General features: G+C 40.1%; 1 protein-coding gene across 1 annotated transcript; it reads left to right on the top strand.

Moving 5' to 3' along the window:
* The first annotated feature begins 593 nt into the window (after positions 1-593).
* RAB32 (RAB32, member RAS oncogene family) lies at positions 594-25,660 on the top strand. Its single transcript, XM_036381274.1, has 3 exons — positions 594-1,006; positions 16,636-16,913; positions 19,073-25,660. Exons 1-3 carry the CDS (start codon positions 778-780, stop codon positions 19,220-19,222), a joined length of 657 nt encoding a protein of 218 aa, XP_036237167.1. The 5' UTR covers positions 594-777; the 3' UTR covers positions 19,223-25,660.
* The last annotated feature ends 444 nt before the right edge of the window (positions 25,661-26,104 follow it).

Here is a 26,104-nt window from a genome sequence, read left to right as displayed (position 1 = left end):
TCAGCCCAGCCCAGCCCAGCCACACGCAGCCCTAGGCCGCACTGCAGGGCCTGCGAGGGCGGGGAGGGGGCCAGGGCGCAGCACCCCGCACCTATAGCCCCCCAGGCTGGCTCCTGGGAATGCAGGCTGGGAGCGAGCAGGGCCACTGGAAACCTGCCATCGGCACGCATCCTGACGTGGCCCTCTGTCCCATGGACCTCTCTGCCGTAAAACTCTTTGCCAGACGGTGGGGAGAGAACCCGGGTGCTTTCAGAGAGTTCACCGGGAGAAAACTTCGCTACCGCCACCACCGCTGGAAGCAAAGTACCAAAGAAAGGTACGAACAGAGAGCTGACACGTCCCCAACCCAAGCCCTCTTCTAAGGCTCACCCCGCGCTGCCCTGCCGCTCCCAGCCCGGCCCGGCCCGCCCCAAGCGGCTGCGGGGGAACTCCTCCCACCCCGACCCTTTCCCGGTCCCACCTCCCACCCGGTGTCCCAGAGTGGCGGGGCGGGCGGGCCGCTCCCTCTCCCCGCCCCTCCCGCCGCCCTCCCCCGGGCCGCTATAAGCCCGCGGAGTTTCCGCGTCCTGTGACTGCAGTCAGGTGGTGGCTGAGGCTCCCCGCTCCCTCCCACCCTCTGTCCCGCTTCGTTTTCCCCCGCCCGGCGAGGGCCGGTCCTGTGGGGAGCCGGCTAGGGAAAGTTGGGGGAAAGTTGCTGCCTGGGAAAGTTCAGAAGCGGGAGAGCCGCGGCCCCGGCAGCCCGGCCTCTCCGCCGCACTCCACGGGAGGGAAGGAGGGATGGCCGGCGGGGAAGGAGCGGGCAGCGGCGTGCCGGAGTGCCGGGAGCACCTCTTCAAGGTGCTGGTGATCGGGGAGCTGGGCGTGGGCAAAACCAGCATTATCAAGCGCTACGTGCACCAGCTCTTCTCCCAGCACTACCGGGCCACCATCGGCGTGGATTTCGCGCTCAAAGTCATCAACTGGGACAGCAAGACCCTGGTGCGGCTGCAGCTCTGGGATATCGCAGGTACCGGGGCAGGACGGGCGGGCTGCTCCCCGCAGGGTGCGCCGGGCGGCGCTGGGAGCCCGGCTGTCGGCACACGGCCTCTGCGGAGAAAAGAGTGTTTTGGCTGGGAAATGTCTCTTCTTGTGGTTTTTTTGGTTGTTTTTTTTTGTTGTTGTTGTTTGTTTTTTTTGTTGTTGTTGTTGTTGTTGTTTTTTGTCTTACCCCTTATATGCAACCTCTCATTCTTGCCTTTGAGATGTAAGTAGAAGGAGGTCTTGACGTGGGAGTGAAGTTTTTCACTTTTTACGGGCCTTGCCCTCTCTCGTTAGCATACTTTGTGGGGCTCTTGGCTTGGCCCAGGGTTTTGCAGCAGTCCTCGAGCAGCTGCTTTGCTCTCGCTGCTCGATCCAGGGCTCCCGAAGTGTTCCTGCTCATACTGCTCTGCCTGAACTACTTGTCTGCGTGGTGGTGGCCTTGGTTATGGCTGCTGCTGAAATAAATTCAGGGTTCTGAATTTGTAATGCATTTAATGCACCATGCTTTACAGGTTAAAGGTAACTCAAACAGCTAAAATTGTCCTCAAAGGAAGAATGCTTAAACTTTGCATGCTTGGAGTCACCTGGTTAATTTTAAAGTAGTTTTCATCCCTGCTATATTCAAGTCACAAATTTGTGTGTTAGAAGCATACTATGAGCACATGGAAGCAGAAAAGTCCTGTCTACTTGTCCAAACATGCATTATTCCTTTCCTATATATGATTTAAACCTGTTCTTCAGCATCTCTCTTGTTTCCAAGACTCCTACTGTGTACCTACCATGGTTAACTTTGCTTATGCTGTGGAGTCAAATGCCACAGAACAATCTCTGTTTTGCCGTAGTCTCATAAGAAGTCTGTCCCTCACCTCTGTAATCACTTTAGTTGGTACTGCATTTCTAGTTTTGTGTGCAACCCAGGTGTTACCCTGCAACTCCCCTCATCTCTGTCTACCACTCTCAGAATATCTCCTTGTATCTGAAAAAGCAGATTTTATTTCAAATGCTAGTATTTAAACTTACACTGCTGGAAGACACAAGGGGAAAAAAGCTGGTAGTTACTGTTTCCATTGACTTTATGCTTAATAGTGGAAGCTCAAAAATGAGGAAGTGTGACATGTGGCTGCTGTAACCCTGTGACAGACCAGCTGTACATCAGCTCCTGGTCTTTTTGCTCTAAAATGCTTCAAATGTGATTCCTCAAACTGAAAAGCCTTCGTACTGCCATATGCTGAAATACACCATGGATCTTTCTGTTGCTGGCCTGCAGGGCAAATGAAAATATTTTCTAATTGCTGTTTTGAAGAGCGAGTAAGATGTTGGCAAGCTTTCTCTTCTGATGTGTTCCTCTTGTGAGTCAGTTTTAACTTTCTGTGACTCAATTATCAGTATCAGTACAAGCTATTGCAGTCCTCTGGGCATATTTAGCGAGCCTGGGGTTCCAAAGATTGAAGAGGGGAGGCTGTTGGCATCCTGGGGTTTGGCAGGCTGCCATCCCTGTGTTTGACTTCTCAGCCCTTCATTGCTCAGACTTGGGTAGGCTGTGTGCTTTGCCAAAGCAATCTGTTTCAACAGCATAGGCAGAAACTTAGCTTTAACTTGTCACAAAGTTTGGACAGAACCTATTTACAGCTTGGGAAGTTCTATCAATACATCCATGCATTAGTGTCATCATCCAGAAGACAGTATTTCTCATTTTTGATTATTGCCTTTGGAGTATTTTTGACACAGCTAGCTGAAGACTAAGTTAAGAGCTGCTGACAAATCCTTGCAAGCTTGTGGTAAATTGGTTGAAGAATTAAATTGATTGAAGAATTAAAATTTTTCCTGTCACTGAAATATTTTTCCTGTTTTATAAGACTTTTGTATGAAACCCCTGACTAGTCTTTCCCTAGCAGAAATTAACAAGGAAGATACAACTGTTCTTCAGTTTGCACTCCAAACTCTTAGTCTAATCTGCTAGTTTAGGGTATTCTGTTTCCACAGGGCTAGGGGAAGCTTGTCCAATGGAAAAAAAACAAGACAAAGAAGAGAAGTAATCTTGGTTATTTTTGACTGGCTGAGCCAGTGTGACCAGCAATTTGGACTTCTATAGCCCTTGACATCTGAGAGTTAATTAGTAAAATAAAGAGTATTTTAGTGTCTGTACGGGTATTTGATGGTCTTAAAGCTGTTGAAGTCCTCAACTTGGGATTGTGTTCTGCAGCTCTTCATGTGTACAATCAGGAATATTTCTAAATACTTGAGGATATTAACAGATTTATATTGAAGTTATTAGTTAAAGAACCAGGTTGAAGATGGCTTTTATAATCATAGACAACATTCTCTAAAGTGCTTTATTGAAGTGTAGCAGTGTCTGAGCATGTGATAGTCATTCCTTTTTAACTCATCAGCCCAGCTGTCTTCTGGCTTTCAACAGCTTGTAGATAATTTTGCCTGCTGGTGTGTGCAGACAAACGGCTTTAGATCTCTTGAAGAGATCTGAATCTTAGGGTAAGTAATGTTACATGTGACTTCCCTGCAAGCAATATACTGCTGGCATTCTGAATTTATTTTGATGCATTTAAAAAGGCTGTTGAATTAAAGTCTACCCCTTAAGCATAGAAAGGGATGTTATTTTCACTAGATCAAAGCTTGTGCGTAACAGTTCCTCGTAAGAAGCTTTCTTTAAAGAGCTGGGTGATGCAAGCTAAGGTTTTGTACCTAAGTCAATGATAAGAACTGACCCTGTAGTTCATGCATCAGCTAAAGATCATAATGCAGATACTGATCATAATGCTGGCTTCTGATTTGATTGTAGGAAAAGTGATGGATGTTGTGCTGTTTATTGCAATGCAGTAGGTTACTGGATGACTTCAAATTCTTGTGCTAGCTGAGGTTGTTTTGGTTTTGGGTCTTTTTTTTGTGATTAGATAATTCTGTCAAATAGAGCATGACCACGTTACACTGCTTATGCTTTTTCTTTTTTCTGCTGAAAATAGCCCTCTTGTTGTAAGGTACAAAGTAGTGCAAACTCTTGCAGCAGCATCAAAGGGGAAGGGATGTAAAATAATGAAGAAGGAGGAAGGTTACTGTTGTACCTAGACATTTGTATTGTAGAGATAGTCAGGTGCTTTAGTTTTTAGACACAGGTTGTAACTTCTTAAATAAAGGTGATAAAAAAGCTTCAGAGTAAGACTGATTGGTTACTGTCAAATTATCTTGGTTACAGCATAAAGAAAGAAGCATCTGAAAGGAGGTGAACAGATTATATGTGTGTTCATGCAGGAACTTTAGCTGCCCTTAGGCATTATTCTTGGGTTCTTTTGTGTAGTTGGCTTTTGTGTTTTGTTGCCTTTTTTTTTTTATTTTGATGCATAAAGTAATGAAAAATTCTTTCTGGATAAATTCTGAAAGTGTTAAAGCATTGATCAAAGGGCATAAATGATTGGCAAAATAAATAGGATGTAGGAATGAGTCATTGTAGTCAAGAGATGCAAACCAAAGAAATCTTAATGATAGGGAAGTGTTTTTATAGTCTATTTCAAAACAGTAGAGATTCCTACTTGACAGACGTGCTGCACTGCACTGACCACAGCGTGCTTAGGTGTGTGTGGCATATTGATGAAGCTGTCAGGTGATATTGAAAGAGCACTTAAAGCATTTTCAGTATCATAAAAAATTTTGAGCTAATCTAGTAAAGCCAGCAACTGTGTTAGTTGCTGCTTTTGTGCTCATGTTGACTATCACTGTCACTCACATCAGCCTGTATGAAGTGTAGTTTGCTGGAGAGCAGGTGTGGTAAAGATCATAGATAGTGGCTTGAGGTTGGCTTCTTGTGAAGAATGTCACTAATGGCAACTTTTAGATGAATTTGATTTTAAAGCTTTTTTTGAGGAATTCTAAATTAACTTTTATGTAATAGCATTCTGCTTCCAGGATTTTATTAAAAATTCTTTGTATAAATATTTATTGAAACCGAAATAATGCTTTAACTGGCAGAGTATGGCTATGAAGTTGGCCAAACAGAAGAGGAGTCATTGTACTTTGGTACTGTAAACATGCTTTACAGGCTTTCAAGAGCTGAATGAAAAGCAGCATGTAGCATGTAAATTTGTTATAAAATCTTGCATGCCTCCTTGAGAGGAACCGAACTGTAAATTGTTATAAGTATATACAGGACCCCAAAAGGATGGAGATATCAGACCAAGTATTTTGGTTAAATACTAAATTGAGGAAGAGTTGGAATAACCCATCTCTTGTATGAAGACAAAGTAAGTGTTAAGATATGTGAGTGGTTGTTAAGAGCAAGTTAACTTTTTAAGTAACTGTTAGACTTTTCTATAGGAAGCCATGAGAAATGGGAGCAAGTACAGGAAACCATGGATGTGGTTGACTTTCAAAGGCATCCAGGCAGTTACAGTATGCGAGATAGCTTTCTTCCATATGAAAACCCTATTTCAGGCAGCTCTGTATTCCTGCTGGTCTGCACTTGTGCCATTGGCGTGTCATAGAGGCTGCCAAGTTGCTTCTGTGTACTGGGGCATTAGCTTGTGTCTTGAATTATGGACTGATTTTATTTTTTTAAAATAAGGTCTAAAGCAAGTGTTAAGTGATGCTACTGCATCCCTGAAAGTCTATAGGAAAACAAACAGAAAACTTCTGCTGTTCTGTATCCATACCTGGCTCTGTGCCAGAGGCATGTATGCTTCATTTGCTTTGTGGGGAAGTCTCTCCTAAGTATGGAGAATTTGAAGGCAGCAGTCTCTTTAAGTAGTTAAGGTATTCTTGTTGCAACTTCTCCTTAGCTACAACATGTGTTGAAGGGATTAAAATGGCAACTCTTGCAGAAAAAAAAAGAAACATGAGAAAATTACTTTGCTATGTGCCTGGTACAAGTGAGCATAAGGTGGAGGCGAGACAATCCAGGTGTGACCTTCCCTCAAATGTCGGGAAGTTTTTTTCTCACCACTATAAATAGTCTTAATGAGTGAAGGATGTGCACATGAATAACTGTATCAGAAATGGGTGGAGAACTTGGAGCTCAGAGTTTTTTCAGGGACTTGTAAGTTTCCGAGGCTGTTTCCTGGTTTATGTAGTGATGGAGGTTCCAGGAGCAGCCTTCAGGTAGAGATTAGGAGTGCTATCATTTTGCTTATAGCTGAGGCAGGTCACAAAGCTCCCAGTCAGGGCTGGGGAATCTTCTATGTGATTATGTCTTCAGACTCATGGAGATGTGAAAGACTTAATTTCTGACTGCTTCCTGCTCACACGTGTTTAAATATAAATCTCATGAGAGAAAATTTGCTTAAGGGTTATGCTTACTGGAAATATGCAAGACTAGCAGATAAAGTTTGGGGATGGGTAGTAGAAGGTCTGCTCACATAGATTTTGAACACAGAGGCAAGAAACAGCACTAAAGGTGTACTTTGTTTCCTTCTAGAAATCATCCATCTGTGGGAAATCTTGTGTGGGTGTCCTTTCTTATGACTTTTCTGGAATAGCTGGATTTGGGTTATGAGCTTTCACTTCAGAATGACTTGCTGTGCTTGGAGCTCTACAGCTAAATATCAAAATAAGTTCTGAATGTGTTAAACTTGGGGTTTTGGTGTTTTTCCAACTTTCAGACATCTCTGAATACAAACAGATTCTGCATGTTTTCTTTTTTGGCAGTCCTGTCTAAATACACTTTTAATAAAATGTTATCAAGGTATGAGGTATGTTGGTCTAATGAAGGAATTTCCATGTCTTATCAGTGGGGTACCAAAGCTTTCATAATGGCAAAGGTTCTTTTGCTTAGTACTATGTTATGTAGCCACTCAAAGTACTGTATATGTTATTTTGGACTAAACCTATACCAATTGTGCTGATTTAATTCCATAAGTATATGGGAAATGCTACTGTCTTGGTATTGGTGCTGTAAGATAGTCTAGTGGTAATTTTGATTATGCAAGACAGGACAGTTCAGTTAAGTGGGAGAATTGAGGCAGATGTTCTTTGATTGATTGTCTTTAGAATTTCCTCATAAGACATTTCAAGGTGTTCTATGAGAAGTGGGGTTAAAGATGTGATCCTAAAAGACCACCTGATCTAGTACAGGCTTAAAATAAAGTTCAGTGTATTTATCTTACAGGTACTTCTAATTTTTCCATTTCAAAAATGGAAAAGCACTTTGTGCTTTGTTGTCTAATCACTATGGAATAGATGGTGCTTCAGCCTTATTTTCAAACAGATGTCGCACAGCAGTTGGTCAGAAGTTTTGTGCTTCCTACAAGATCACAATAAAAACTCTTTCCTAGTACTCTGATACAGTGAGTAGGGATGGCTGAATGGATATACATCAAATAGGGGAAATCTACCTTAAAAGCAAACAATACCTAAATTTTTACATGCAATACAGTAGACAGAAGGAAGAATAGTACGTAGAGCTCAACATAACTAATTTTTGGATTAGTTTATAAAACTGGAGTTCTTTGCAGAAGTAATAATCTCATGTGGGTCACCCACTTTTCTGAAGGCAAGTATTAAATTCCTGCCCTTCATAAAATACTGACTCAAGTAGTCAGAAATTAAGCTGGTTTGACAAGTCAAGCACGTTGTCTGCACCAGTTTGTCTCTGAGGGCAATGTTGAATATACACTTTTCTCTTAATGTATGGCATTCACACGAATGTAAATCGAGCTTTATCAACTCTCCTTTCATCTTCAGAAGTTGCAGCTTCAGAGTCTTGGTGCTTAACCTTATTTACATCTCCACTTTGCCTCTTACTGGTTTGGTTTCCTTTAGGTGCACATTAGGACAGGGTGTTACCAAAGTGCATATCCACAAGTACAACTTGAGTTGGCAAGTGCTATAAAGGGGTAATTTGCTATAAAGGGGTAATTCTCAACTTATGTCATAAAGCAAAGAAAATAATCTTAGCTGACTGGTTCCAGAAAAGGTATTAGCATTCTGTAAAAAATAAAAGTCTTCCTCTCAGTGGTGAGTGAGACCACTGGATTCAGTCTCACAGCTGTCAGACATACCCTCCATGAATTCCAGTGGTAACCATTGCTTTGCTTTTGTAGTCTGCTGTAAATGGTTCCCTCCAAATACTTCAGAGGTTCAGAAGTGTGATATGCCATGTTAGAAAGATGTGATTTGCAGGAAGGGAATGTCTGTTTATGTTTGTGCATGGAAATATAGGGATACCTCTTGTGAAATTCCTGCAGATGTTAAAGCTAGCATGACCAGCAGTAAGCAGTGACTACAAAGCACAGCATGCTTCTCAAGCTACTGTGGCACAGTGTTCAATATTTCAAAGATCTCTCCTGGCTATGGAGACACAAAAAGAGGATAAACGGAGTGTGATTATGCTTTGAGAAATGGAGGGATTTTAGGGCTTTATAGAGCTTGCTTAGAAATAAATGTCTTAACTGTCTAGAGAAGTCTGGCAAACTCTCACTAGCAGTGGGTTCTGCATTAGCAGGTAATGAAAACAAATATTCCTTATTGTATGGATTTTAGCAGCTTTTCAAATAATAGGTTGAGAGGTAGTCTCTGAATGTCACTGCAAACAACTTACGGGAACTTGTTCTTTAAGTGCTTCCAGGCTAAGAGTGCTGGGTAGAGCAAAGTGGCAGCAATTTGATACAAAATTCCAATCACACACAATGTGCTATGACACATTGACCATTTTAGAGATTAACATTTTTTCAGTCCCGTGATAAAGTTGTTCTGGAGACAAACTGACTTTAGAATTGTTCTCCTGTGTGCTGTGAAATGCTGTAGTGCCATGCAGCATCACTGTGAAGCACACTGTGCAGCTCTGGCTGCAGGGCAGCACACCAAAGGATATGGATCGGAGGGTGGCAGGCATGAAATAGCTGAACTCTGGCAGATTACTTGTTTGGGTAAGTCTTGTTCAAGCAAGGTAGGCAGTACCAATTCATGCTGTTGCTGGCACTAATTGGACTATGTCAACTCCTTTGAATACTAATGCAGGGGAATTGTTCTATACATGCTGCATTTGACAGCTAGTTAGAAATTGTTTAGCTTGGTTGCATTTTGATTTTCTGGGGATTGAAATCTAGTGCTTAAACAGTGACTTTGTCTCTCGCTGTTTAGCAAAGATGCAAAAAAAAAGGATGGATTCTTATACAAACATGACTGTCATACTGCTGCATAAAATAAACACAATGTTGGATAAAACCCACTGAACTCTAGGTGCAGGTGTGGCCTCTCAACTTCTTAAAGACACAACAGTAAGCTGTCGAAGTCAGTTTGGACAATTAAGTAATTAGATTAGCCCAAGACTACAGCCAGCAATGAAAAGTCTCAGTCTTGCTATAAAATTCCCAGTGAGGGCTGTGCAATTATTTGAGGGGAAACTTTGTCTTTGTGGGAGAGAATGGCATGCCTTTTCTATTAGGTTGGTAGAAGTGATCATAGCTCCTGGTGCAAGTCTGGTGTCTAGCTTCCAGCACTTGCCATCCCTGTGCTCTTGCTGTTTCACGGGTAGTGAACAGGACTGTCCTGTGTTAAAGGGCAATGATAGCAAGCAGTGAATGGAAGGACTGGTCATTGATTTTGCAGTTTCATGTAGTTAACAAATTGTTAGTTTAGAAACTGGCTGTATTGGGAAATGGAACTTCAAAGCAAACTGCTTCCTAACATTTCAGAATGAAGTAGTGACTTCTGCGAACATGTGGAAATACTTTGTGATATGATCTAAATAATCAAAATACTGCTGCACTTAAGCTGATATTCATCAGTAACTTTTCAATGGCTACAGGGTCTCTCATACATACTGTGTCTGTACAGTATATATTGTCAGTGTCAAGCCTCTGATACTGCATTGTTCAACAGAACTGCTTCAACTGCATCCTGCAGCTTTCTAATATAGACACAATCGGGGATCAAAGGCTGTCTCTTACAATAAAGTGTGAGTCAGTTGAACAGGGATTAACTGGCTTTTGCCCTGAAGACTGTTCTGAAGCATTTGGGGAAGGGTTAGTGTTGGGAAGAGTCTATCCAGTGGTCAGTTAACTTACCCATACCAACCTTAGAAAGAAAGGGCACTAGCAGTTGTAATTGTCTGAGGCTGCTTTTGTCTGTCAGAAATGAAGTACTGCAGTCAGTGAGGTTATTTCTAGTACTTGTCTCATACAGGAAGATATAATATTCTAGTAATTCTCACTTCCTAGCCTGTGTTTGTCACCAGAACCACAAATAACACTTTTTCACAGTGGTGGAAAGTAAAAGTCAAGCTGGATCTTCCTTAGCACTTAAAGGTTTCTAACATCTGCTAGAGCTGCTAATGTCATAGAATCACAGAATGGCTTTGGCTGTAAGGAGCCTTAAAGGTCATCCAGGTCCAACTATGCTGCCATGGGACTTGACCATAGGTTGCTCCACCCAACATGGACTTTGAGCATTTCCAGGGATGGGGCATCCACAGCTTCTCTGGGCAACTTGTTCTGGTGCCTCACCACCATGACAGTGAAGAATTTCTTCCTAATATCTTTTCTAAACCTACTCTTAATTTAAAACCATTTCCCCGTGTTCTGTCAGTACATGCTTTTGTAAATAGCCCGTCTGTGTCTTTCTTGTAGGGCTCCCTTTAGGTGATGGAAGGCCTCAAGTCATCCTGAAGCCTTTTCTTCAGGCTGAACAATCCCAACTTTCTCAGCCTGTCTTCATCAGAGAGGTGCTCCAGCCCTCTGATCTTCATGGCCTGCCTCTGGACTCACTCCAACAGGTCCATGTCCTTACATTGGGGATCCCAGAGCTGGATACCACACTCCAGTTGGGGTCTCACAAAGGCAGAGCAGAGGGGCAGAATCAGCCTTCATTGCCTTGCTGGCCATGCTGCTTTGGATGTAGCCCAGGATACGTGTGATTTTCCTGGGCTCCAAGTGCACATTGCTGGCTCATGTCCAGCCTCTCATCTATCAGCACCCATAAGTACTTCTTGCCCCAGCTGCTCTCAGTCTGTTCATTCCCCTGCCTGTGTCGGGACCCCAACCCAGTTGCAGCACCTTGCACTCGATCTTGTTAAACCTCATGAGATTCCCATGGACTCACTTCTCAAGTTTGTCCAGGTCCCTCTGGATGGCATCCCATCCTTCAGATATGTCAGCTGCACCACTCAGCTTGATGTCATCTGCAAATTTGTCTGTCCTTAAATAAATGCATAGTTCAACACTTCCATGGTTTTCACTTGTTGCAACTTTACACTTTTAGCTGAAATGGGTAAGACTGGGGAGTGGGGAGCCATCTGGTATTAACAGTCTTGGAGTCTGTCTACTCTCAATCTATGGCTACTATCTGTGGGAAACAGCAGGCAGACACACTTGAATGTGAGCTGTAATATTGATAGTGGTTTGGTTAACCTACTTCTTGCAGAATAACAGATCCAATCTAATTAGGTAGGACAGTTCTGGGACAAGATGTGCTGGTTTGGGGGATAGCTGTCAGCAGTGGTAACTTGCCAGTAACATGTTTATATACCTCTCTAAAACTCACACCTGACCCTGGTAATGCTAAAATGTACATTAGATGTCTGGAGAACTGGGAGATTCATCCTCAGGGCAGTTCTGGGTATTTGCGGTACTTTGCCCAACATCCAGCTGGCATCCAGAGTCTGGTCTTTTCCTGCCTGTGGCTCTTGAAGGGCTTGTTTAGAAAGTGACAGTAGTTCTAACTCAATTAGAGGATTGAACTATGTTCCCAGCCATTTTGGATGGGGATTTAGTTTAAATCTATCACACTGGATGACAGTAACTTTACTGCAAGTTGGAATTGTCACTCAGGTGTTCCTGAAAAAAGAAGCTTTCACTCATTAGTTGATATAAACTGCCTATTAACTCATTAATATAAAAAGTAGTCTGGAGGAAGGAAGCTTGACAAACTCATTGTGCATATCCAACAGTGATTTGTACATTTAAATTGCTTTTTCTGGCTCCAATTCCCATCATGTAGGAGTTCCAAGTTGAAATTATGAGTGAAATAATAGGAGTCTAGGGTATCTGTTTTGCTAAATGTTCACAAGAACTGCTACAATGGTAGTTCACACTGCTGTAATAAACAGGACACTAGTGTTTCTCCCTTTTACTGAGAAAGACTGCTCTAGAAACACTTTAAAGTGTACTTCAAGGCAAGGCTGCAATGATAACTTACCTTTTGCAGTACAGGACAAATATAAAGCTTCTAATGTTCAATCTTAAATTACAGCCCATCATTTATTTCATGTAGTTTATAACTTACATTCCACCCCCATTACAATAGAAACTGGGGAGTGAGAATAGCTCTCAAGTTCTAATGCAGTTTTAAAGTCAACTTTATTCCTGTGGTGCTGCTGTAGGGCGGTGAATTAGTTCCTGATGCATGTCATTGCACAAATATTTCACTTAAGGTTGTTGCAATTACTGGAAAATACGGCGGCAATAGGTGCTGAGTCATTTTGATATGGAAACTATGGTTAGAGAAAGCAGAAGTTTGCATTACATGAAGTCACTTCCATACCTCCAAATTAAACTTCTGATTCCTGTGACTGTCCTGTATCTTAGCTCCTCATTTACACCTGAACTACTAAAAACTGTAATTTAGTGGGCTCAGATTTATGCCTAGTCACTGGACCTACCAGAATGAATAATCTTGGGCTGTCCTTTCTATACTGCTGTACTAAGCAATTAGTTATCTTCCTGCTCTTTTCTTTCTGACATTATACATACTGAGGATTTTAAGTCTAGTTTAATCTGATCACTTTTAGCCTTTTTCTTCTCTGGGGGTATGATCCACTTTCTGTACTGCTCAACACTATTGTCACATATGGAGAAATGATTATAGCAAATATCTTGCTGGACAGAGGAAGGGGCATGACAGATCTCTGAACTGTGCATGGCAGAAGCTGAGACGTTTAGTTTTAAGAAAGAATTATGTTCAGCCTTTAGAATTTGGAGGATTAGTGTTTTGTAGTTTGTTTTTTCTATATGAGAGTTTGTGGATTTGTTTGAGGTTTGTTTTTTTGTTTTGTTTTGTAGTTGGTTTTTTTGCCTTGCAAAAGCTGTGTCTGAAATTCCTGTTAAATTTTCAAATTGCTGTCTAGAATGCTCTGCATCCTAGACAAGAAGGTCAGTGTGTGCTTTTTCAGTAATGACGTGATTATAAAGGAAGTCCACTCAGTTTAAACTCAGTTCTTTTCCCACCTCATGCTGTATACCTTTTACCAAACAAAACTCTTACCTCCTGGGCAGGCATGTTTTATTGCTTCTGTCTTTGTATGAAATACAGTATATCCATCTTCATTAGACTCCAGACAGGATGAAAGAGCAGTTGCAAGGTAGTGTTCAGGTCAGGTTTATTGTTAGTGGATGTGAATTCCAGAGGTGAAAACAGCTCTATAACAACCTGGTTTGGGTTACTCTAGAAAGGGAAGCACTCATTGGGTGATATTTGACATGTTAAAAGGCATTAATCTCTAAGAATCCAAGGCTGTTGAGCTTGTGTGTGTTTAAGGGTAAGAGATAGCAAATCTTCCTAATATAAAGCTTTAATGTAGTAAGTAAAAATAGAAGCTTTCTTGCTGATAGGCGCATCAGTTTTCTACTTTCATCCAAATTAAAACTGCGGAACAATCTGTATTGATGTTTCTCGAAAACTCATACTACAAGAGAGGTAAGAGTTGTTGGAAATAAGAGTTAAATTATTGTTGTGGACAGCCAAAGCCCTTGGTTTATACTGTGGCTGCTATAGAATATCAAGCAGCATTCAGTTCCATGCTGACTTCCATTCCTAGCAGGACTGCTGTCTTCTTACATTGTGAGCAGCCACTGTACAAGGCTGCCTTTGGCAGACTCCTCAGGTTTGGTTCTGAGCTCTGCTTTGTAACTTTGTTGCTTTGGAAGCCATATGTAGCATTGTACTAATTTCACCTTTTTGTACACCTTATATGTGGTGTTGTGCATGTTTCAGGAATGGTTATTGCTATAGGAGGCTCATCTGGCCACCTTGTCAGCTGTTTCTATCTTTACAGCTGCTTTGGATGGAAGAGCAGTAGGCAGGAAGGGATTCAGTCAATGGTAATGTCCTTCACTGTGCTCAGTGATTGCAGCCTTGTTTATGTACAGCATACACAGCTATCTGAGAAATGGTAACTGACTGATGATCTTTTCTGCAATTCCTAAATAACTTAGTTTTCCTATGTAGTAATCATGCTCTGTCTATTCCTTCTGGTAACAATCTAGTAACCCTTCCTGCAACTAATCAATACAGCTTAGTTTTATTAGGTAAGTGTTCATCAAATATTTGGAAAAACAGCCTTAAGTAAAGCCTGGAAGCCTCCCAGCTCTCCGGCAACTGAATAGCGAGGACTCATGGGACCATTTTCCTTGCTGCTTCAGATTCATGCTCAGTCTCATGTAAATAACAGCAAGTGGTGCTCAATTCTGGACCATTTCAGGGCTGAATTGAAAAACTCTTTTTCTGTAGAAGACTGAGGTTGATGGAGGGCATTGTAGACCTTGAGATTACACAGTTTGTTTTGTGGGGCTGTCCTTTGGTGTGAAGGGATATCTCCCTGTATTGGATACTGGGGTCAATGCTTTAGCATAGTCCAAGGTATTCCCATGTGGCAGGAATTGGTGGTGAAACTGACAGCTCAACAAATGAGGAAGCTGAGAAGGAGCTCCTCAAAACTTGTGTGGTGCCCTGGGCAGTGACTGGCTTAATGTAACTAAATTTGACTGTGTGGAACTCCATTAAAAAAACTTAACCAAAACTCCCAAAACCAAAATCCCTACATTCTACAGGGGGAGTTTCTTTTAATGTGACATCATTGACATGCAGAAGGAGTAAAAGCCTTCTGATCTAACTCTTCCTCAATGGTACTTGATTAGTGGAAACAGTGGTCAGTGGTATGGTTTCTAGTAAGGCTAGTCTAAAAACCTCTTTTAGGCATAACAGTCCAGCCTAGGGAGACAATGTGAATTAGTTGTGTACTCTGTTTAGGAGAATTCCATTAGCAGTGTGGCTTTTCCAGAGGCATAGTCACAGAGATGCAGGCTTGGTACCTGGCTTGTTGCATGGTCTTAAAGTCCGTGGCATTAATGCTGCTTTAAAACTTGACTTTTGAGTATGGAGTTAAGAGATTCTTCTTGGATCATGCTTGTTCTTACACAAGATGTAGTGGGGAAAAAAAAAGGTGTAAGCTCTGTTCTGAAGAATATTCTGGGTAGTGATGCTGCTTTCTGCAGCATCATAGTTTAAAGTGAACAGCCAGAAATAAAGTCCACTTCTTTATAGTTCTTTGGATCTTTAATGTGGCTGTTGCTGTTTTCAGGTCATTCTAGTAGCTGCTTAGGCAACCTTTCCTGAAACTGTCTGTAGGGAATGAGCTAATCATACTCTGAATTACTGATGTTAAAATGAGCTGGAAAAGAACATGGCTGAACGAGGATCTCTTGTCACCTTCATTTATTGAATTTTGGTCTCTTTCTGAGAAGGTGATAACACACCCAATTCTCCTTGTATCTGTTTGTCCTTGCTAATCAAAGGTGGACTTGAATTTTTATAAACAGAGGACAACTAGATTTCCAAATACAGCTCTTCCTTTATCTGTTTTTAAACCTCATATGCATGAAAAGACAAAAGCTCAAGTGATGACACACTGTAAAACTAAATCAGAGAGTTCAGGGACTGCTTTTCCCAGTGAGGACTTCCAAACAAAGCAGAAAGCTATTTTAGTAGCCCAGACTTTCCAAACAATGTGCTAGGACTTGATACTGCTAGACACACTCAAATGTTAACACACCATGATAGTCTGGCCTTTCAAACAGAAGAAAAAGTGAACTGGCACACTCTAATTCTGTATTTCAAGTATTCTGGCTAAAGTAGTTGTACTTTATAAGAAAAGGCTTTTTTTGAGTTTTCTCTGCTTTATGGGCAATTGATTTTTTTTCCCCTTGGATTTTTGTTGTGAATAATTGTACTTTAACTGTTTGTGCTTTAAATCCTGGGATTGCTGTAGAACTTCTATAGTTGAAAATTAATCTAGAGTAAATCTTAGACTTGAAAAAATGAAGTCAGAGTTAACAGATTTAGCCAGAACTGTTAAGCTAGCAGCTTCTTTTGAACTTGTCCCTAAGGAAAAATCTATAATATAGGTGACTCTTCAGAAGATACTTTGAAGATTGTTAGCCTAGGAGCTTGCAAAACCCCTTGTTGCTCACCATTCAGCAAAAGGCTGAGTTTAAGTCTTTAGCTGAAGCAACTAGATTAAAATACTAGCCTTAATATTCTTTGATGAAATAATGATTTGTGTATAGCTGTGTTGGTAGTGTTTTTAGGCATTGCTTGTCAAAGAACTCTACTCAACAAATAAGTTGACTATATAAGTGTAGAAGTTGAGGAGTTTTTAAGAAAAACTCGAAGTCATAGTTGGGACTGCAAACTATTTTAAGCATCTGACTTGTCATGTATAGTGTAAATAATAGCTGTTACAATGAACTTAGGTGAGATAGAGAAGGCAATGTTTTATGCTCTAGGTGACTAGACCCAAATGCCAAACTTCTGTGGATTAAGCTGATACACTAATCTATTTACACTGAATACAGTTTGTGCTTCAATATAAATATACTCTGTGACTGTCCTCTCTTTCAGGCCAGGAGCGCTTTGGAAATATGACCAGAGTATACTACAAAGAGGCAGTTGGTGCTTTTGTGGTCTTTGATGTCACAAGAGGCTCCACTTTTGAGGCTGTTTCGAAATGGAAGCATGATTTGGACAGTAAAGTACTACTTCCCAATGGCAGCCCCATCCCTGCTGTTCTCCTTGCAAACAAGTGTGACCAGAAGAAAGATGGCAGCCAGAATCCCTCTCAAATGGACCAGTTCTGTAGAGAAGGTGGCTTTGTTGGATGGTTTGAAACATCTGCCAAGGTAAGCTTAATAGAAAAATATTTTTAGTCTCTTGAATATTGGCATGAGAAGGGTGAATATAATCATGTAGGAAATAAATTTATCAAGTATAGGAAGTGGCAGTCAAATTCAGCAAAACTTGAACTCATGTTTTGGCTAGCTTCATTCCTGAAGAAGATGAGGCATATTTGCTTTAGATGAAAAGGTATCTCAAATTCAGAACATCTTGAAACTATCTGGAAACCTTGATTATCTGAGTTTGATAAGTTTTTTCATCTTGCATGCCTGAGGATCAGTCATTCTTTAGATGTTAACACTACTAAATGCTGATCAAGCTCCCCAAAAAATTCAGGTCATCTTTAGGTGCAGGTTTTTAAATTGCATTTTCTGTTGTCACTGTTTTATATAAGAAATAGCAAGATTTGAAGTGAAGAAGCTATTTGTTTACTCATTATTACCTACCCACAGTGTTGCTAAAGCACTTTTCTATTTTATCAGGCAATGTCAAGACTGAACTGGAGGAAAAAAAAATTGTTTTGTACAGTAATTTAAGTTAAGAAAGACAGCTGCTTTAGTCAGTTAACTTTGAGTAATTTAATGTGCTATACAGTTTTAGTCTACAGATGTTTTGTCAATGCACAGATTAAACTGGCAGCAGCTTAGTTGGAAGTGAAATCCAATATTTCCTTAAAGCCCAACTGATTCTTAAAATGAAGGACTCCTCTAGATGAGGACTGTGTGGCCGACAGACCAGTTTACTGGTCTGGCTGATAAATCCTTTATAAAGTAAGATAGGCCTCAAGGTCGTGCTTTTCCCTTGTCTGGCCTACTTCCTTCAGCTGCTGCTGCTGAAGTGTTACACAGTGATGTTTAGGCAACTCTTAGAGAGTCTCTAAGAAGACTTTAAGAAACAAAGTAACAAGTTGTTCTTTGTTTACTTTAAGAGAAGGATACACAGTTCAAGGAATTAGTTAAATTAGCTAGCAATTTGTTTGCGTTTGGAAAAGTTTTTCCAAACTCACCCATCTGCTACTAAAAGCTCTGTTTTTTGAGGCTCTTTGTACTCAAAAAATATCAAGTTTTTGCTTTGGTAAAAGTCTTCCCCAAACCTTTACCTGCCTGTAATACTGCTATGTATAAACTGCATTATGGCATAAAAAATAAATGCCAGTAACATTGGGGAAAAATCTAATGTGAAATTCTAGTGGCAACTTGTATTTTAGGTGGCATTTAAGATGAGACAGTGTAAAACAAGGTTCTTGCTGCAGAGAAAAATCCAGGCTATAAGTTCTGGCTTAGGTATTAATTGACTTGTTTAGAACTCTGAAGAATTGTAGTTGAAATTGCAAAAATTTAGGATAACTATCTTGTTTTCTAAGTATACCAAAACAGCTTATGGCTTTAAGTCCTGCTTACTTGGATATTCTATTAATCTGCTTTTGCCTTTCTGTTGGAACTGATAATTGGATCTTCAGTCATAAGTAATATACTGGGCTGGTATTTCCTTTGGAAGCAAAGATGAGCAATTCCAAACATGGCAGCCCTGTGCTACCAGGTGGCCCAGCCAGGTAAACCTGTGGCCAGAGACCCCTTGGCAGTAGGCCAGCTTGTACCCTCAGAAACTGGGATATTCTGGCAAAGTACATCTCTAAGTGTCCTGCACACATACATTCTTTAGGGTGTATGGGAAGGGACTTTTCAAAGCATGCGCAAGAATATGTAGAGTAGCTAGATAGGGCACCAGGAAATTGTTGTGATTTTGAGGATCATGGAAAAGATAAGTGCATCCAAATTCCATCCAAAACAGAAAAAGGGTCTAAAAGGTAGGACAATACTGCAGATGATGTAATTGCCTAGGATCTTTCCTGATACAGAAAATGCACTTAGGCATTTGTCAGTCTTCCAAATGCAGGTGACACTTATTCCCCTGACTGCCTACTAGGTTTGAATCAGATTTCAGCTTGTAATATGGATGAATAATTTTGTGTCCAACCTTTCTGCTAACTTTTTCAGAAAAAAAAGGAGGAGCAATGACTTCTTGCACCTAAACTGTTTGTGTTCTACTGATGAGACTGAAGAATTATTTTCTTTTTGGATAGCTTTAGGAAAGTGTGACTGTTAATAGGAATGTGTGGCTGTTTCAAAAAGATCACTGACTTCCTTGCTTTCAACATTTTTAGGACAACATCAACATAGATGAAGCTGCTCGATTCTTGGTGGAAAACATCCTTGCCAATTACAAAACCTTTCCTAATGAAGAGAATGATGTGGGGAAACCAAAACTGGACCTAGACCCATTGAAAGCAGAGAGTAAATCACAGTGCTGCTAATGCTACCACCGTTCAGTAGATGTGATGGGATGAGCAGCAGGACTTTGCTTTAAATCAAAATGCTGCTATGGTGCTGCGATGTGACAATCCATATGGGGTGTCTGGTACTATCTGAATTGGTGACTCGTTTGGGTGTTTACATATTCTTGTTTAGCATGAAACTGAGTAGCTTGTGAGTTATCATTCCACTTGCTTGAGTGTCTGCATCTAAGTCTGATTAGTGTCTTCTTACTTGAGAACATAAGGTAGTGTTTACACTCCTAAAAGGAACAAAGACAACATTCAGTGTCTAGTTTGTTTCTAGGACATATGCTACATTCCAAATAGGACTCACTTTTAGGTGACTCGACTCCTGCACCTTTAAAGTAAACTTTTCCTTTGTCACCATTTATGTCCCACGTGAGCCTTCTCACCAGCACAATTGTCCCTATTTATTATCCCCACCATGAGGATCTGTCTCTTTGCTAGTTCTCCTGGATCAAGACCTCCCAGAAATCCTGAAGGGGCCAATGACAGATGGGAGGTATCTTTCCTAGTGTGATCACTAAGATTGAGTGAAGTAGATGGCTTTTACCACTGAGTAAAAGCAAGATGGTTGTTATTGTGTTTAACAAGGGAAAGACATTGTTATAGAGATACTAATATAAATGCATCTTCAGCAATTTAAGGCTGAATATTTTCAGCTAATACTTTACATATGAAACACATTAATGAATACAGTTGTACTGCTGGCACATAGTTGTAGTAACCTCACCCCCTATGCGCATCCAGAAATAAGCATCTAGTAACTTTTTCATGCACTAACACTGAAAACTGTTCCAAGAGTACAAAAAGTAAGTATCTTACTGGCCTGTGATGATGAACTTTTTCTTCTGTCTAGAGATGGTTCTGAATACCATGAGCAAGGAGAGAGGTCTTGAGGGAAATAGCTTAATTGGTTCATGCTAGTCTGTCAACCTTTCTGTCCCAAGCTCTGTCTTTGTCAGTTTTAGAACTCTTTTGACTGCTTTGAACTAAGGAACTGGCTTACCAGTTTGTAACTGTATACTGAGATACTTATGTTTCTTTGTTATAACACTCATGTATTTTTGGCATCAAATGAAGTTCAAAAGGATTAGAGATATTTCACGGTTCTTGAATGTGTTCTGGAACTCTGGCTCTGATTGGCTCAAAGGCTTTGAACCTCCTCTTTATTTTAAGGGTTTCTTCTGTCCTGGTACCTCATTACTTCAGAAGTCTTACCTTGCTGGGTTTGATGGTGCTGATGTTTAGGTAAACATCAGAACTAGGTATATGCAGGATTTGACATACTTTAATCTGTATTGAGATTTCTTAGGCTGTCTTTTTTTCTAAAGAGTAACATACTTTTTAAGAGTTAAATAAATATATTTGGGCATCTTTTGTGTGTTGGTGTATGCTTTTGAGAACATGAATCCTCTCATATGTTCCACCCTATACTCAAATACTTCCATTGACATTTGAAAACAACTTTATCTTCTAGTGTGTGCTATATTAAAGAATTAAAGTTACCACAGCAAGACTTGGCATAAACCAAAACTGAGTTTATTAAGCTTAGAATCCTAAAATAATTCAGTTGAAAGGAATCTTAGGATGTCCTCTAAGCCAGTGTCTTTCTCCAAGCAAGGTCATAGCACAGTGCTTAGGTGTTCATGTGGTGTGGTCTTAACCTCAAACCATGGAGACTGTATGGCCCTGGGAAAGTTGTTTCAATGCCTAACTTTCCTTGAGAGTTGAAACTATCACAATCTTCTATTCAATCACTTGAACAACTCCATTTTTACTGTAAACTCACTTTCAATGTTTAATCTCTGCTGTACTGTCTTTGTTTCAACTTTAATTAAAGCTGCACAAATGTAAATACCAACTTTACTTCCACAGAAAGTTTCCCCAGTTGTAGTGGATTGTGGATTTTTTGTTTTTTGCTTTAGTGTTTAGATTCAACAGCAAACTGGAGACCAAACTCAAGCTTTTTGACTGCCTGAATCTCATGACTGCATGAATCTCATTTGGGTCCTGTCACTGATAATATAATCCTATGCAGGTTATTTTCAAGAATGTCTAAACTTTTTCTTGAAGAATTACTGTTGCTATATTTAAGCACTTTCCTTATTTTGCACATAACATCTTCTAAACCTCTGCATGAATGTAGGAAGAACATGACTCTAAAACTGGTAGAATGGTACTGGTTTAGATACAGGTTGTTACTACTGAGGCCAGTAGTATGAAATTACCTGCAGGATGTAGTCTTTTTTTTTTTTAATCTTCTGTCACTTGTCTGAGGAAAAGAATTGACGCTTAAATGGAATGCTAGTCTTGCTTTGTGCTACAAACTACATTCTCACTATCCCTCTGTGGAGAAGGGAGCATTGTGATATTTAAAACTGAGCAGGTGGATTGGGAAAGCTGATCCAGGCAGAACAAGAAAACTAAGAAAAGACTGGCCTGAGGAAGGAAATGGTAGTGTCTCCCTGGTAGAGAGAAATGACACTGCAGTTCATGCAGAAGTGTATAGGTTAGTTAAACTAGTCATGAAACCCTATCCTAATTAACCCAAAACCTTTGATTTGGAAAAATATGTGGAAAACAGACACAAACAGTGACTTTTTCAGTATAGAATTTCTGGTGTATATTTCTGATGTATTCTGATGTATCTGATGGGCCCATGGAAGGGCCCATAATAGAACAGGTTTTCTGACAGGTCTTGGGACCCTGGGGGGAGTCCATGCTGGAGCTGAAATCAGTTCTGAAGGACTGCACCCCATGGAAGGCCCAGGGGAAGAACTCACATTGAAGAAGTTTCTGGATGATCCTCCTAAGCCCCATGCTGGAGCAGGAGAAATGTGAGTCCTCCCCTGAGAGGGAAGGAGCAGCAGAGACAGTATGTGATGAACTGGCTGCAAACCCCCATTTCCCATCCCCCTGTCCCACTGGGGGGAGGAGGCAGAGAAAACTGCGAGTAAAGTTAAGCTCAAGAAAAAAGCAGGGGATGGAAAAGGTGTTTTTAGGATTTAGTTTTTATTTCTCATTATCCTAATCTAATTTGATTTGTGGTAAACTAAACTAATTTACCTCAATCACGTCTGTTTACCCATGAGAGCAATTGTGAGTGATTGCTGCCTCTTACCTCAACCCATGAGCCTTTTGTTATATTTCCTTTCTTCCATCTAGCTGGGATGGGAGCGATACAGTGGCTTTGGTTGGCACCTGCTGTCCAGCCAGCGTCAACCCACCACACAAGGAAACTACTTTGCTTGAAACTTAAAGAATTCTTGTTTTCAAAGACACTTTGCCACAAGATCCCCAAAATCACTGCTTTCTTTTATTTAATAGCTTAAGGAGCAAGAACATTCTGTCAGATTGTCCACCAGGATGCTATTTCATTTCATTCGGTTATTGTTTTAAGCACAATTATATCAGACAATGTAGAGCTCAAATGGCTAGAGCTGTGGCACATGGCATATGGATGATGGCGTAAGTGTGACAATAATTTATGTAATTTTTATGAGTTTCAGAAGTTAGAGAATGTAAACTGTTGTAGATTTTTTTGTTATTTAGAGAAGACGATATATTTTTATTTGGTTAAAACAAGTTAGAAGACATCTTACATCAGCTTATGGTCTTGTTTCTAACTTTTCATGAAGAATGTTAATCACATTTCTATTAAAACATATTTATGCAGCAATCTTACATTTTGCATTTTTCAGATAGTACAGCTTTTTGCTTTTAGCCTGCATATACAACTGCAGCCACAATTAAAACACACTAAAGTTAATCACTGTTAAAAAGGATTTGCTGTGATCTGCTGTATGCCTTTACTTAAAACAAGAAGACTTAACTTTTTAAATCCCCTGCAAAAAAGGTTATATTCTTAATTATAAAAAAAAAGCTAAAACCAAAATACTAAAGTAAAAGTACTAAGAGATTTAATAGGTTCTGCAGTTCTGTAGTTTACACTTCATTAAGACTGTGTATTCTCAATTTAAAAAAAATACCCTTCTGTCCTTAAGGCTCTGTCACAATTTCATTGTATCTTTTTAGACAAATATCTAGAATTTTTTAAAAAGGTAATACTACTTCTTCTGTCCATATCTGAATTTTTTAACAGTTCCAATACTTAGAGAATCACAGTTGTCTTATTTAACTCCAGATTTCAGATAGGGTTTTCACACTGTATCAAACCCAGAAAGCCTTTCCTTTTGACATAGAAAGATATTCCTGTATCATTGAATGTAAATTTGCAAAAGAAAGGCAATGGCTCTGTATGATTCTGTGAGCTACTTTGATTTTCCTCTGCTGCCTGCTCTTGGGGCATACACAGGGATAATACATAGGGATAATGTTTTCTATTAGAGTGGAGAGATGATCAAAGTTGTGGTGCCCCTCAGTTCACACTTTTACATAATTTATTATCCTGAGCATTCCCATGGGACTTGATGGTATTGCTGTATTTAAATTGGACTTAAAACAGTTGCTTGATATTTAGCGGAGTGTTTTGGGTCTGTGTTTTCTCCAAAATGAGATTATAGCATGAGAATGTGATAGAATGTGCTCTAGCAAATAAAGAAAAAAAAAAGGGTAAGTGGAAATAGTAATATAGGACTCTGATGAACCCCACCTTTCTGGCAGTGTGTCAAATTCAAGAGAGGCTGGAATGTTGGAAAAATCATGTCCCTGACGAAATCAGATGAGATGTGTTTTACCATAGATATTTTTGAAATGGCAGTGAAGTCCTGTGCTTAGGCAAACACTATTTTCTATTATGCAACTGGCTATCTTGCATATTTCCCCCATCTTGTCTTATTCCATCAGTTTACCCAAGAAAACTCTCATAATCTCCTTTACTCCCTAGCCTCACATTAAGAGTTAACAGACTAGGGCTGCCTGCATAGTTTCAGTCCATCTGTTTGAGGATGGTTTTGCTCAAATTCTGTTCCCTGGCCTCAGTGACTGACTGTTCCTGACACAGTGCACAGACTGCTCCTCCCAGGCTTTATCACATACTGCAGTGTTTTCATTTTCTCCGGCGTTACTGTTCACCACTCACAATTGCTCTTTTTTTGATCACCCTTCACTCTTTTCCTGATCCTTCACTGTCTGCACTGCTGTCCTCCTCTGTTCATTATTTCCCACTGACCTGTACCTTCCTTACAACTCTTCCACCCACTCTTTCACTTAGCAAACAGATAAAAGAGAGTATTGGAAGTTAAAGGGCAATGGGTTTTTTTTAATCTGTTAAAAGCATTAATTTCAGAACCTAGATTTTCCTATCATTTGATAAAAATACATGGGAAAAAAGTCTCAAAAACACAACACAAAAATCCTTTAATCTTGTGACTGTTGCAACCTCATGCTTGAAAATGAAGCATCTCTTCTTACAGAAGCCTCTAGGTGCTTTTGACCTTAACCCATTTTTTCACAGAAGTCTTCCTAGAACCACAGAATGGGTAAGGTTAGAAGTGGCCTTGAAAGACTGTGTAGTCCTACACCTCTGCTCAGACCTTGAGCAGGTTGCTCATGATCATGCCCTGTTTGATAAAGAACTCCACACTCTTGCTGGGAAACCTATTCTGGTGTTTGACCAGCTTGACAGTAATTAAAAATAAAATAAAATTTTATTTTAAAGAGGAATTTCTCATATTTGAATTCTCACGTTGATTCTAATCCTGTCACTTGGCATATCTGAGAGGAATGAGTGTCTTTAGCCTACTCATCACTTATTCTACACGTTCTCCTTTGCCCCAGTCCCACACTCCTTAAGGCAAAAACTTTTACTCTCTTGTTCTGAAGTCCTTGTGCCCTCTGTAAAATCAGAGGAGACTTAAGTCTGAGCTCCAAAACCCCTGAGGGCTTTTGGTAGTGTTGCTGTTCATAGTTATTCTCTTTCTACTCTCTCCAGCTACTATGTATTGCAATAAAAAAAATACAAAATAGTTAAGATTGAAAGGCTGTTTTCCTGTAAGTGATTTGTATGTGCTGTAGCTGTTGCTGTGATGCTTTCAGGGAAAAACAAAGAAGCTGGTCTTTTGAATGGTACCTTAGAAGAATGATGACCAGAAGGTCATCCATCCATTGCTAATCAGTACATGCTGCCTTAGTATTTGTTTAGTGACATCTCAATAAGTTCCTTACACTTGTTTTGTTGTCTTGTGCATTTATTCCACATTTTCTGCCAGCTGCCTCAACCTTAACAATTTCTTCCCTTCAGGGAGTGTCTGTCAGATATACTTCAGGGCTTGAGACATTAGTGAAACAGCCAATGTGACCTTAGAAATTCTTTGCCAGTTAGAAAACTAGGTTGTTTGAAATTCAGATTAATTTCTCTTTCCAAACAAGCTGTCCTTGTCATTGCTGTTAGGTTATGGAATTCTAAATGAACTTCTTGCATAAATAAAGAGATGTAACTTGATGGATGTTAAACTTGAGATCTTGTTTTTCCTTCACAAAGCACATAGATACATTCTTTTAATGCCATCACTTAGCAAACAAACTTACTGTAGGATTGTATGGTAAAGGTCAGGTCCATTCTGAATTTCCTATGTAGTAATTATCATTTAACAGAGCAAAGAATTAAAGCCTCTGTACTTGATTATGCTTTTCTGATTTTTTTTAAATTTATTATTTATTTATTATTTTTTATTTATTATCTTCCACCACCCCAGGCACTCAAACTTCAGTTACTTTTATGTTGTCTTTCACAGAAGTTTAATATTAAAGTTTTATTTGCTGGGATGCTGCAAATTTCATTGGTCACCTCAAGATGGAAATTTTCAAGAAGGAAAAGGAGAAGGAAGCTTTTCTCCCTCAAGAAGGAAAAGTTTTCCTTCTTTCAAGAAAGTAGTTTTCCTACTATGAAAACTTTCA

Source organism: Molothrus ater, chromosome 3 (assembly GCF_012460135.2).
Source record: "Molothrus ater isolate BHLD 08-10-18 breed brown headed cowbird chromosome 3, BPBGC_Mater_1.1, whole genome shotgun sequence".
Classification (NCBI taxonomy): domain Eukaryota; kingdom Metazoa; phylum Chordata; class Aves; order Passeriformes; family Icteridae; genus Molothrus; species Molothrus ater.
Note: the sequence above shows the minus strand (reverse complement) of the source record. Positions and strands in the feature narration are given on the sequence as shown.